General features: G+C 45.1%; 1 protein-coding gene across 2 annotated transcripts in view; it reads left to right on the top strand.

The window, feature by feature from the left end:
* The window catches only part of si:ch211-186j3.6 (neural-cadherin), a 146,067-nt gene that overhangs the window by 78,274 nt on the left and 54,164 nt on the right, over positions 1 to 13,629 (top strand). For both annotated transcript variants that reach the window (XR_004775435.1, XM_035521097.1), the window contains exons 13-18: positions 1,466 to 1,715; positions 3,395 to 3,522; positions 5,188 to 5,374; positions 7,903 to 8,046; positions 9,821 to 10,104; positions 11,089 to 12,712. Coding sequence is in view for 1 of the 2 variants with exons in the window: in XM_035521097.1 (XP_035376990.1) it covers positions 1,466 to 1,715; positions 3,395 to 3,522; positions 5,188 to 5,374; positions 7,903 to 8,046; positions 9,821 to 10,104; positions 11,089 to 12,712 (2,617 nt within the window). In the remaining variant the exon portion in view is untranslated. The remainder of the gene's footprint in view (positions 1 to 1,465; positions 1,716 to 3,394; positions 3,523 to 5,187; positions 5,375 to 7,902; positions 8,047 to 9,820; positions 10,105 to 11,088; positions 12,713 to 13,629) is intronic.

Raw genomic sequence — 13,629 nt, 5'->3', positions numbered from 1 at the left:
ACATGCCCAAGAATTTGTTTCCATTTCAGTCTGTGATAAAACCCTGCTAAAATGACAGTGTTAACTTCTCTTCAGTATCCCATTAGGGCACACACAAATATACACCTACTGCATATGTACAGTACCAGTACAAAGTTCATTCACATCTATTTCAGAATCTTGGAGACTTTGTGATCTTTAAGACTTATGCTTAAGGTTTAATGCTTAAATTTGTTTTTAAGACAAATTTAAATAGCTCAGGCTGATGCCTATGTAAGAATTTATTTAAAAATTGACACATTTTTGACTAAACATATACATTTCATTTTTATTGTCTCCCCCAAAAAGGAGTTTTGGTTTTGAGCTACATTCGCTCAGCTAACAAGTGCTTAGCATATGTGGGAAATTTTTCAAAGCTGTGGAAAAAGCATCCCAGGTGGTTTCTGCATGAAGATGGCTGAGAGAATGCCAGGTGTGCATAAACCTGTCATCACAGTAAAGAACATTTACCTGGAAGGTCCTAAAATAAAAGATAGGTTTGCTTAATCAGTTTAAAACATTTTAATTCCACGTTATTCCACAGTTCTGAGGTCTTCCGTATTATTGTATAATGTGGGAAGTAGTTAAAGCGAAGGAAGAGCAGGTGTGTCTTTCGACTAATACTGTATGTACAAGCTTCTTCCTGCATCTAGCCTCAGCCATGTTTCCGTGTCCCCCGAGGCCGTGCTAGTCCAGACCCAGCCTTCTCATTACTTTCTCTGTCCTCACTTCTATTTTTAAGCAAGCGACTGCATCACAACCCGTGGCCAGGGAATCGGCTAATCAATCATCATCCCTGGATTATTCATGACCATTTACCTTCTCTTCTCTTCAGTTATGGGCTACATCGAAAATTCATTTGCTAAAACTCCTACAGTTCCTTTATAAGCTATTAAGGCCATTAAAAATGCAGGGGGATATTTTACTAAATGTGAAAGTTCTAGGTGGTGTTGTGCGTGAAGCCTTAGAGTGAAAAAAGAGGGGAGAGAAAGCAGGCAAGAGAAAGAGAGATAGATGAGGATAGCAACTGGTGTTGCTTGTGTAATTGATCTTCACTATAAACGTTTGTTTTCCTGTTAGGAAAGTAATGGAGACTGCCAGGTATCTAATTGTTCTGGAGTGGACGAGCATGTCTTTTTCTAGCTGAAAGCTTGGATTGTAAGTTTGGGACTGTGATGAACATTAATGCTTCAGTGCGCTTCCATGCTTGTGATACTGGACTGAACACTAAACTTTGTGAGAACTGAGTATGCCTAACTGTGGGTATTCTGTACACTTTACTTTGTGCACATTTTATACTGTTACTTGAAATTACAAATAATAGCATTTACATGAGGAGACAGGGGGCAGCAGATTTGAAACGACAGTCATCGCTTGTTGTAATTACTTTACCAGCTGGCTTTGTGCTGTATAGCTTAACAGTCCTTTCCTACTTTGGGGTCTTCAGACGGTCAAAGCCACATCTCCGCTGGGCGACCCCAGGGTGACCTACAACCTGGAGGATGGCATGGTCCCAGAGACCAATATGCCCGTGCGCTTCTACCTGACGCCCAACCGGGAGGACGGCTCTGCCTCCATCCTGGTGGCCGAGCCCCTGGACTACGAAACCACGTGGCACTTCACGCTCAGGGTGCGCGCCCAGAATGTTGCTGCAGTGCCTTTAGCTGCTTTCACCACTGTGCATGTCAACCTCACAGGTAGGTGTGGCTGGCTGGCTGTCCATCTCTTTTTTTTTTTATGGCCCCATTGTTTAATGTAAATTATGACATCATTGATTTATAGGACTTTTTCATTGATAGAGCGTGTTATGTTTTTTTGATCATCATTATTTGTTATTGGATTTATGAAATTGCCTAATGTTTGATTTTGATTATTAAGATACATGTTTGATTGTTGATGCCTACTTTTGCTGTAGCATGTTCTAATCCACCTCATGTTTCCTCCTGAAATGTATTATACCCTAATACCTTATCCTAATCTACTTCAATCTACTTTTAGCACTTGAACTCCCTTCACATAATTTTAAACCACAGATATCAGTTCTTTAATATCCTATATCTCACCGCTCTGTTAGCCCTTTTCTGCCTCAATTTTGCCATGCATTCCTAGTGCCTCAGGAAGTCTCCTTACATTCCTGCGTAATTTACTGGCGCTGCCCCATAGCCATAATCGGGTTCAACTCATGCATGAATCTCTCGCTCTGTCCCATTTATGAGTGTACTCTAACACTGATCTAGGATCAGTCTCCAATCACCAGTCCAATATTAATCCAATAAGAATTTTATGACCAGACCGGCTTTAACTGCTCTTTACCCCCTAAACATGGCAGCCTGTCCAGCGCGGCACATGTCTTCCGGAAAGCGACTCCATCATTCATGCATGCGCAGTCCTGCACACTGACGTATAATTTATCCAGTCTCTGCTCTCACTTATTTCCGTTCTCTTTCTCCAATTAAAAGCACAACCAGCCGCATATGAGAAATAGAGAGGGAAGGAGTGAGAAGGAGAGAGGCAGGGGCCAGGGGGTATTCATGGATTTGGACCGCTTGTTTAATTCATAGAATGCAACTTTGACTGGGAGAAAATTAAAATCCAAGAAGAGCATCAGATGGCGATTAGTGTCTAGGATCATTCAATCTATTAAAGATCTTGCCCTAAATTCCACTGTCCCTACGTCGTCTTTATTACTGTGGGAGAAGCCCTGTGCGCATTTGCTAAGGCAACCTCTGTGGTCAATACCAAAGCCAGATTGTGCTTAAAGTTCCTGTGAATTGCCTTTGTTTGACATGTTTACTGTTGACTTTTTGTACAGTGTCATGTAAGCCAGAAGAGCTGCTTTTATGTTTTCTGTGCTGATTACATCTATTTTTACTGCGAAGTCAAGATGTTTGTATGCTGAAGTTAGTATATAAAAAGAGGAAGAAAAAAAAGATTTCTTTGAAGCTGCTCAGTGACTCTGGTAGGGCTCTCTTAAACTGTGATAATGACTCGAGCGAAATCCATGTAGGTTCTTCTGAAAGACTGAACAAATCCGAAAGCCTGGGGTTGACTGCTGCAAAAGTGACAGCTCTAACTTCAGAAAATGACAGCTAGGTTTTATGCCTTGCTGCATTCAAAGCTTTAAAGAAATAAAAAATGACAAACTATGCAACTCTGCATGTTAACCAAACCCATAAATGAGGCATTGAGACAGGAGGTCACTGCGGGTGTGGTTATCAGACATACCCGGCCCTGGTGTCTCGGGCTTTTCTTCCCGGTAGCGTTGGCCTCCTTAGGTATTTGTTGAGTGATTGCGACCTTAAATTTGTACTGTTAAATTCTATACTAAAGACAGTCTACTGAGTCCTGTTGCCTTCTCTTCCATTTCTATCAACAGATGTGAATGACAATGTTCCTTTCTTCACCTCTTCTATCTACGAGGCCTCGGTGATGGAGGGGGCGGAAGTTGGGACGTTGGTTCTCCAAGTGTCAGCCAATGACCTTGATCTGGGACTAAATGGAAAGGTCAGTAATGACATCATTCACTTGCATATTATTTGCAGAGTTTTGTGTGTTTTAATCAACTACAAATGCTTCAGGCAGAACAGGCGGGCTTTAGGAAGTCTGTGGTACCTCAGTGGTTAAGGTACTTGACTAATAATCAGAAGGTTGCCAGTTCAAGCTCCACCACTGTCAAGTCGCCACTGTCGGGCCCCTGAGTAAGACCCTCAATTGCTCAAGTTGTATTCAGTCATATTTGTAAGTTGCCTTGGATAAAAGCATCAGGTAAATGTGAGTCAAACTCCGGTTTGGTGTGTCATTCTCATAAGCAGTGATGCTTGGCAAATATGTTCTGCTCATTTTTCCAACATGGGCTTAATGTGGCTATAATCGCTACCACCATCTCTATAAGTGGCACCAGTCTGAAGCCATTTAAATTGAATAAAGAGGAGACAAAGGCTAACTCATGTAAAGAATGCTCATAAGACACGAGTGACAGCCATGTGCTCAAAAGCTTCGTCGTGGGCTTACTCTGCTGGAGGGCTGACACCAGCTCCCAGCCAAGTCACATTCATTACAGCCATGCTTCTGCCTTTCTGTGAGGCGAGGCCTAAAGTGGAGTCCCATCAGTGCTGTGTCCTCTTATAGCTCCACTCCACAGAGAGGCCGCATAGCGTGCATAAACCAATTGAGTATTAAATTTGAAGAGGAATAAGGGCACATTTTTTCCTGCTTTGATAGATTTTCTTGAGGAAGAGCGTGGTTTCGGGCTCATGGGGGCTGGGCCGAGACACTCTCGTCTTCTTGTCGTTGGCTGCCGCTTAATTACGTGCCCTCTCCGCGCAGCCTCACTGAAGCATAGCTACCATGCAATCCTACATTTAGATAATGAAAATCATTTGTGGGTGCGAATACTAATATGATATTCTCTCTCTCTCTCTCTCTCTTTATGCTTTCGCCATAACAGTTGGAAATTGCTGCTTGTTTTAATAACCTGACCCCCTACAAGCTTTCTATTAAGGCATTTACATTTAATTCTGTCTCTTATTTGTGTTCTCCCTATGATAATTCGGCTGGCAGGGCACCATTTATTTCCTGCACCATGCTGTTATAGTGGTGCCACTCGACGCGGCTGGCCTGGTAATTGCTGGCAGGGGCCATCGGAGGCTGTGGAGACACACTGGTCTCTCATGCCCACCCTTTCAGCCCCGGCTGGCTGCAGGCTTTGGCCTTATTCTTCTTACTCTGAATGGGTCTTAAGGGGTTTTTGTTTGTTGGTGGGGGTACAGGATTTTTTTTATTTTATTTTTTTTATTTATTTATTTTTTTTTAACCCGTTGCCCACTGTGAAAGTGCCATTATGACTTCTGGAAAAGAAGCTGGGAAGAGCTGGGGTCCTGGGTGCGTAAGTTATGACTGCAGGCCTCTGGCTATCGACAGCTTAATTACACACAGCTGGGTGTGGTGGGATCACCCAGTGGCTTCGATATGTGCAGGAAGACTGTGATTAATCATAACACCATCATCACTCTTCACTTGACTCCCTCTTGACTGAGCCTCTCTCAAAGGCTCATATTTGGTTCCTTGCTATATTCTTTTGTTCTTTCCCTGAATTTGTGAGTCCTCATTTCTCTCTCTCTCTCTCTCTCTCTCTCTCTCTTTCTCATCCTCTCCCTCTCTCACACTCAGATCTCCTACTCCTTGCTGAACGACCGCAGCGGAGACTACCAATTCTTCCGCATTGATCCAGGACTTGGCTCCATATACACAGAGGCAGTGTTCGACCGGGAGACCAAGGGCTCCTACCTGCTGGAAGTGAAATCCGTGGACAGCTGGGAATCTGCCAGGCCTGGAAGGCACGGGCAGCCCAATTCAGGTACAACCAGCCAATCCTGCATCCGAATCCAGCCTCCAGGCTTCCTAAATGTCTGTACTCCAAACCCATTTAAATCACCCATGTTTCTGAGCAAATGACATACAGGGGATAATTAATGACAGATAAGGGACATACAAATAGAATAAATGTATGACATCTAAAAGTCTACAGACCTGATGTGATGGCGTTCAAACAGACTGATTAGCCTGCACCCCTGCGTGCCTCAAAGTAAGGGCCCCAGCAGAGCTTGTCATGCGTTCCCTCTTTAAACCTGACTGCCAGAGGTTTTTAGAATGCCAGCAAATCTTTACACTGTGGGTCTGATTTAATGTACACCTCTGCATTGTGCGAGTTTGGCTCCTGATGACAAACCACTATATTGCAGCAATGGAGTTTCTTTTCTCATATTTTAACAAGCTTTACACATACTAAGCCGCTTTTCCGTCTTTGAATGCTCATTGTTTGGCGATGATCAGAATCGCGTTCATATGTTCATGTGTTATCTAGTTTCCAAATGAAGACTGAAAACACAGAATAGGTGAAATAATTTTAAAGCTACCACCTCTCGAAAATATTACTGAGTAAGGATTTAGGAAGCGCTCATTTCAAAGTGAAACAATGGCAGAGGATGTCATTATAAAAGTACATTCTGTGCCTGTGAGACCACGGCATTGGTGGTCAAGGACCACACTTTGTGTGGCTTGCGGTTTGAAGAAATGCAGCAGGTAGGCTGTGCGCCCATGAGCGGACGTGTGTGCCGCCTTCTCCCTCCAACGTGGTTCTGTCAGGAGTGTGAGGCAAGAGACTTAAAATGCAGAAGAAACTGGAGAACACAAAATAGCATTGCTTGCAGTTATTCCATAATACATTGGGAGGTGTTTTTCTTGCATGCGTTATCCACAGTAGTAATGTTTAATGCAATGTGCTGTGATATAGTGTGTTGTGAAAAAGCGTGTGATGATGCATGCCGATGTGCAATGATGTGTCTCTATGGTGGTGTGATGAGTAGTGTTTTCACTGTCGTTTGTGGAGCTGGGATTTGTTTTGGTATTGTATTATGGTGATCTTCTTCGGTTATTGCTCACTAAGCCAGCAAGACTCATACAATCTCATACAGACTCATGCATTTTTTCTTTCTAATCACCAAGGATCAATAAAAAGTTATTTTACTTTAAAAACTCTTTGGTTCGTGGTGGCACTCTCAGCAACATACTACTCAAATATTAAAACCGGCAGAAAGAAAAAAAAATCTTGAATAATCTTGCATGCGACTGTGACTCTGTGGGTATAGATGTTACATGAAGGCAAAGGTGGAGCAGAAGCTTTTTCAGGGGGCGTCGCCTCACACTGGCACTTAGCCTGATAGATGAGTCTGCATGGAGACGTTGACTCCTCCTTCTCTGTCTGACTGTGCCATGGGCCATCTCAGCTTCCATGGAGCAGAACATGTGCGTTTGCACAAATACCACACAAACATGGTGCAGACACACACACAGATATGCATACACAGTGTTCGTGCTGAGAAGGGGTAAAATGTGCCGAGATGTTGACGTGTGGAGAGCTGCACTCGTACGCGTGCGCGCACACACACATACGCGCACACACACACACACACACACACACACACACACACACACACACACACACACACACACACACACACAAACACACGCTCATGCACACTCTTTGGCTTCCTGGCCTGGCATTGCTGTATCCAACAATGTAATGGAGTCATCCTGTCAAAGTCAACCTGAGAGGAAAACAAAGCAGCAGGAAGACACACCAAAGTGAGGCGTGTTTATTTGAACTGAGAAGACATGGCCGTGGCTTCACATCCCCATTCTGAACAGCGTGGCAGCCTGTCACTAATGCACACGCACACACGCACGCACACACACACACACACACACACACACACACACACACACACACACACACACAGAGGTTTGACAGCTGCGCTCAGCCACACTGAACTGAATGACATTTTAGCCAGCCATTGTTTGGATCCCTTATAGTTGCATATGTTGTCTCTACCACCAATTAAATAATTTATCTCATCTTGAGAAGTACATCGCAGATTATGTCTCTTTTGAAAGTGATATCAAAGGAAGCACTATTAGAAGAGCCCGTAATCCCCACCCGGGCACCCTCCTCACATCTGCCTGCTGATGGCTTCAAACACAAAGCTGAGATCCAGAGATGAACGGGAGATAGAAAAGAGCAGTAGCAGGATGAAGTAAACAGGCGAGGAGGAAATAAGAGACGATGGAATTGGGAAAAGGAGATAAAGGATCGCAGGGAGGGAGTTAAAAGGGGAAGAGACAGATGGAGAAAAAGGGGAGACAAAATGAGGCAAACATGGAAATAAGAGACAGAGAGAGAAATTTAAAAGAAACAGACAGAACGGGTTAGTGGAGGGGAGATAAGAAAGGGGGCGGGGGTGGGGGGGTTTGGGTTAACACTGGGTGGGCAGAATAAGACCGGTGACGTGCATCTAATCTCATGCGTGTTTGCTCTCTCTCGCTCAGACACTGCATACGTGCGGATCTTCATCAGCGACGTGAATGACAACAGGCCAGCGTTTGCACAGGACGTGTATGAGGTGGACGTGGACGAGGACGCTGATGTGGGGTCCACTGTCCTCACCGTCAGCGCGAACGATGGGGACGAGGGTAGGTCCATGCGAAGAGCGATGAGCTGCGATGTGAAAGCACACAGCTGGGAGAGGGTTTGCCAATCTTTACTCATTGTGAGCTTAGCTTTCATATCATAATAGTTCACAGCTCACGCTGACCATTGTGGATAAGGTGATGCATAAGGCCTAGATAGAAATCCTTCACTTTAGACTTCTCTGTGGTGGCCTTTAAAATGCACAGCACATAATACTTCAGATTCTTTCATCCAATTCAAAGTATTTTATTCTAGAGATTATAAAGATTTTCTAGCTCTTTCAAGCAAAAGCCAGGATGAAACTTTAAGATCCTATCTTCTTGCTCATAAAAAATGAAACGTGCTCTGTAATATTTACTGTGCGCCTACAAGTTTGTACATCTGTAAGCTCTTTTTTCAAGAACACCATTCTTATTAATGTATAAGGATCTTAGGAACTGGTTCGTTTTCATGGTGTCCATGTTGTTGTCCTTACTGCTGTAAAGAGAATTTATTTATTTTTGTCCCTTAAATTTTGAGAAATCATTAAAAAAAACTTTCACACAGTAAAGGAGAGTACAAAATCAGATAATGGGAGTATACTGGTCTTTTTACAAATGTAACAGTGCATTTGCTGTGAAAGACTCAAAAAACAACATAGTGACTCTTCCTGTAGCATGTTAGACTGTTCTTTTAGAGGCTGGTGTGCTTCTCAGTACACACACACACACGCACAAACACACACACACACACACACACACATTCATGTGCCATGTGTGGAGTGTTTAGGGGCTGTAAGTCCCGTACTGATGGATGGCTGTAAGGTTTGAGCTCCTGCCACCTTTGGAGACGTTAAGTCAGCATTAGCGGTGGGGGATTGCTGCAAGTTTTATCTGCATGGAGGTGAAGCTCCACCCCCTCTGTTCCTCCAACACCACTGTACCTCGGAGCAGAGCATCTCCAAACAGTAGAGAAACTCCAAAACCAGAGAAGTTACACAGGGCACAGAATGAGGGAGGAACGTGTGGCAGGATCCGTCTTTGCATTGTTTGTTTATGCAGGTTGTTTGTTGGTACTGTTTGCCTATGCCTTCCCTTCCGCAGGGAGCGGTTCCCTTGCGAATGTGAACTTAACGTGCAAAATGCAGGTGGATTCATTCATGTGTTTTTTTGCCCGTTTCATTAGCATCACCAAACACAAGAGAGGCTTCGAGATGTATTTCTTATCCTCTTCCTGCCTTTTGTTTCCATGTTTCCCATACATCAAGCTGTCTAGCGCCCGAGAAATGGCAGCTCCCCACCCCCTTGGCGCTTAGTGGTAGTAGTGGCAGGGTGGTTGCCTTAATATTGGCGTGTTTTCATTCTGCTACTGCAATAGTTTAATTGTATGGAGAACTAAGCCAGCAATGGTGTAAATGACTCCGCTAATTCTGGGTTTCAAATGCACGTAACAACAGGATGGTTTGACTGGTAGGGATAATAAGACAAAATGTAAGAAATGAATGGCCCTCTCATACCATGAGATACTGTTTTCACTAAGACCTGTCTGGGTCTGGAAGTTTTATTTAAGTCTAATGGTATCCACAGCAGCTAGCTTGTGAAATCTGAGATATAAATATTTATAATTCCAAAAACATTTTTCCATTTAAATCTATTGAATCTATTGAAATCTATTGAAATCTATTCAATATATGCTCTTAGCTCGACTTCCAGGGTGGTTATTTAGGATTCTGCATTTATTTTATTTTATTTTTATTTTTTGCCAAAGCATGTGATCCGTGCCCTTTTTGATTGCCAGGTGCCAATGCCAAGTTGCGCTACCAGATCACGTCTGGCAACATGGGTGGTGTTTTTGACGTGGAGCCCGAGGTGGGCACCATCTTTGTGGCACAGCCGCTGGACTACGAGCAAACAAAGCGCTACAGGCTGCATGTGCTGGCCTCCGACGGCAAGTGGGAGGACTACGCTGTCGTGGCGGTCAACGTGGTGAACCGCAATGACGAGGCACCCGTCTTCACCGTCAACGAATACTATGGCAGTGTGACAGAGGAGCTGGATGGCTCACCTGTCTTCGTGCTTCAGGTGGGGGCCTCTGTGGGGGTCTAGGTCCGGCCACGCCCGCATGCACTCGAGGTCGCTGGGTGGGGTCTGGCGGCACTCCACTTGTTCTCTTCGGAAACATCCTGGGGGCGGAGGAAACGATGCTATCGCTTGCTAAAACCACAAGTAGCACCAATTGCTAGTAACTGCCTGCTAGCATTATACAAATAACACTGTGCTTTTAAGCTAGGCAGTTACAGTACTTTTTCTGTTTTCTTTTGGTTCTATAAAATCAAACCATTCAGTGAAACACAGCGTCCCCAAACAGCACACAGGAAGAGAGCTAAAATGGGCCTTGATTACTACTGGGAACTCAGGGTGAACAAGTCCCATTTCCCCAAATTCAAGGACTTCACAGAATTTCAGTCACCGCCTGTCTTGAAAATTGGCGTGTGATTAATTTTGAATGAGGAAGCAAATGAATCAGGCTACAGGGTGATCATGTTTAAATGGTTGCACAGACACTTATCATGCAGGGACTACTATTACTTTAATATTCTGGATGAAAAGATTGGTTGATTTGGGGTAACAGTTGTTTCCCCCCATCCTTTAAAGTGTTTTACTCTCTTTAATTCACTATTCTACAGACTTTTGAGTTGCCACTTGAAGCATGGTTTCTTTTTTTGCCTTTTGTTTTAAAGCCTAAATTGCAGCTGATGACATCATGCTCTTTGTCCAAGTTGTGCTTTGGAAAATCACGCATTTTACTTTGCCTTTTATTTTCTGCACCTAGGTCTTGGGCTAAATTATCCTCATGTTTTGAGCTGTTAGTCGCTCCCCACTAAATTTAATTGCGTCGAGGGAATTAAGGCTCTTGGCTGATATTGCTCAGAGCTGGCATCAGGGTTATGTGCTGTAGTTCAATAACACACAAGTCCAAGTCAGGACACTTTAATAATTTAAGAAAAAAGAAGTTGGTATCCGTTTAGAAAAAAAAGCCCTAACATATTCCCTTTGATGTTGTAGGTAACAGCGTCTGACCCAGATAAGGATGCTGACCAGGAGGCTCTGCGTTACTCTCTGCATGGCCAGGGCGCTGAGAGTGAGTTCATGATTGATGAGGCAACAGGGAAGATCTACGCGCAGAGGACGCTGGACAGGGAGGCCCGGGCCGTGTGGCGTTTTGTGGTCTTGGCCACCGACGAGGGCGGTGAAGGGCTGACTGGGTTCACCGATGTCATCATCAGCGTGTGGGACATCAATGACAACGCTCCGGTCTTTGGATGTGCACCAGACAGCTGCCATGGAAGCGTGGCGGAGAACTCACCACCTGGCACGTCCGTGATGGAGTTGACTGCCACGGACCTGGATGATACGGCCGTGGGGCAGAATGCCGTGCTGGCCTACAGGATTGTGGGTAACACAGTCCTTAGCGGAGGCAGCAGTATTGTGGACATGTTCACCATCAATGGCGCCACAGGGACGGTCTCTGTCGCCGCGGCAGGCCTTGACAGGGAGAAGACAGAGTCGTACCTTCTGGTGGTGGAAGCCAGGGACGGAGGTGGCATGATGGGCACAGCAACGGCCACCATCAGCGTGATGGACATCAATGACCACGCCCCCCACTTCTTGGAGCGCTCGTGTGAGGCACGGATCCCCGAGAGCAGCGAGCCCAACACCGCTGTGCTGGAGCTGGCCGCCGAGGACGCGGACGCTGGTGAGAATGGTCAGCTGACCTTCAGCATAGTGGCCGGTGACCCAGAGCAGAAGTTCTACATGGTGAGTCACCGACAAGAGCAGCGGGGCACCCTGCGACTGAAGAAGCGTCTGGACTACGAGCGGCCGGGCGAGCAGAAGTTCAACCTGACCATTAAGGTGGAGGACTTGGAGTATTCCAGCCTGCTGCATTGCACTTTGGATGTAGAGGACTACAATGACCACGCTCCGGTCTTTATCCCTCACTTCCTGCAGCTCCCAGCCCTGAGAGAAGACATCCCCGTTGGCTCAAGTGTGGCCATGGTAGCTGCCAGTGACTCAGACTCTGGCTCAAATCGTGAGATCACCTACAGCATAGCCCCTGAGTCAGACCCCCATAGCCTGTTTTTGGTGGACCAGACTGGGCTGGTCACTGTGGCTAGGCAGCTGGACCGGGAGGAAGCATCCCAGCATCACCTGGTCATACTTGCAACAGATCATGGGGATCCCCCTCTCACGGGCACTGCCACCATTCAAATGTCCCTGCTGGATGTGAATGACAACGGGCCGGAGTTCGAGGCTGCATATGCCCCTGTGGTGTGGGAGAACGTTCCTGGGCCACAGGTGGTGCATCTCAATGCAAGCTCCACCCTGCTGAGAGCCATCGACCGAGACTCTGCAGAGAATGGCTCGCCCTTCTCGTTCTCTGTCCCTCCCGAGTACCGTTACAGCAACGACTTTCTCCTGCGGGAGAACGGAAATGACACAGCCACCGTTACAGCGCTTAGGGCCTTTGACAGGGAGCGGCAAAAGGAGTTCCTGCTTCCCGTCATCATGACTGATAGCGGAAAGCCACCCCAGACAGTCACCAGCACACTCACCATCACCATTGGTGACAAAAATGACCACGCCCATATTGCTGGAGAAAAGAAAATATACATCAATACTCACAGAGGTAAAACAAACAAACAAACAAACAAACACATTAATAGCATCTCTCAGTAGTAAGTAATCAATTATTCTGCTCAATTATGCACTAAACTAATTAAAACTCTGATAAGAATGTTTTTTGTGCTAAAGTGATCAATGTCCTCCTATTCACTATATTATTACAACAGGACTCAGAAATTTGCTTTCAGCTGTGGTGAGAAATCTGACACCTGCTTATGGGAGTCTGAATGTCCTAAAACCTCTGTTGATTGCCCAAGCATTCTAATTTGTGCTTTAAGTAAGCAATTAAGTTGTAAAGTTGAAGTAATATGAAGTAAAATGAAGCTATACAATCTTAGGCTGATTTCTAATTAAAGGGATGTAGTCATCTTGAAATGACTGAGAATGTTTGAACCATACCTAAAGTCAGTTCTGCAACATGTCATCTCTAAAGTAGTTTGTAAACATACATTGTCTAATGAACAACAAAATCTTCAGAAAACGAAAATCTCCTAAGTGAAAGCAAATTTTGTCTTTCCGGGAAAGATTTGTCTTCGGAGAAAAAGCATAAGCATATCTTTATTGCGTTGACGACTTCGGGAGAACTTGCAGCTGTGTGTTTCTTCTCGTCTTCATGGTACACTCCCGTTCACTTCTTGGGGAATTTTGAGGATAAATGGATGTATCCTGAGCTCTCAGGTGCACGAGGATGAAAGACGGAGAGAGTGGTGCTGAGGCAGCGGCCGGCTGGCCTCATTCTTCAATGTGTAGCTCAGATGCGTTTTGCTCAGCTGCGCCCCGTGCTAAAAGCATAGCAACCAGAGCAAAGTGGCCTTGTTCTTACAGTTGTAGTGGGGGGTTGTTTTTCGCTCCAGAGCTTCTTGTGCTAAAAGCATAGCAACCTTAGCAAAGAGTGAATGGATCCATTAAGGTATTTTAAGC

Source organism: Electrophorus electricus, chromosome 21, assembly GCF_013358815.1.
Source record: "Electrophorus electricus isolate fEleEle1 chromosome 21, fEleEle1.pri, whole genome shotgun sequence".
NCBI lineage: Eukaryota > Metazoa > Chordata > Actinopteri > Gymnotiformes > Gymnotidae > Electrophorus > Electrophorus electricus.
The sequence above is the reverse complement of the archived record's forward strand: the minus strand, read 5'-3'. Positions and strand labels throughout refer to the sequence as shown.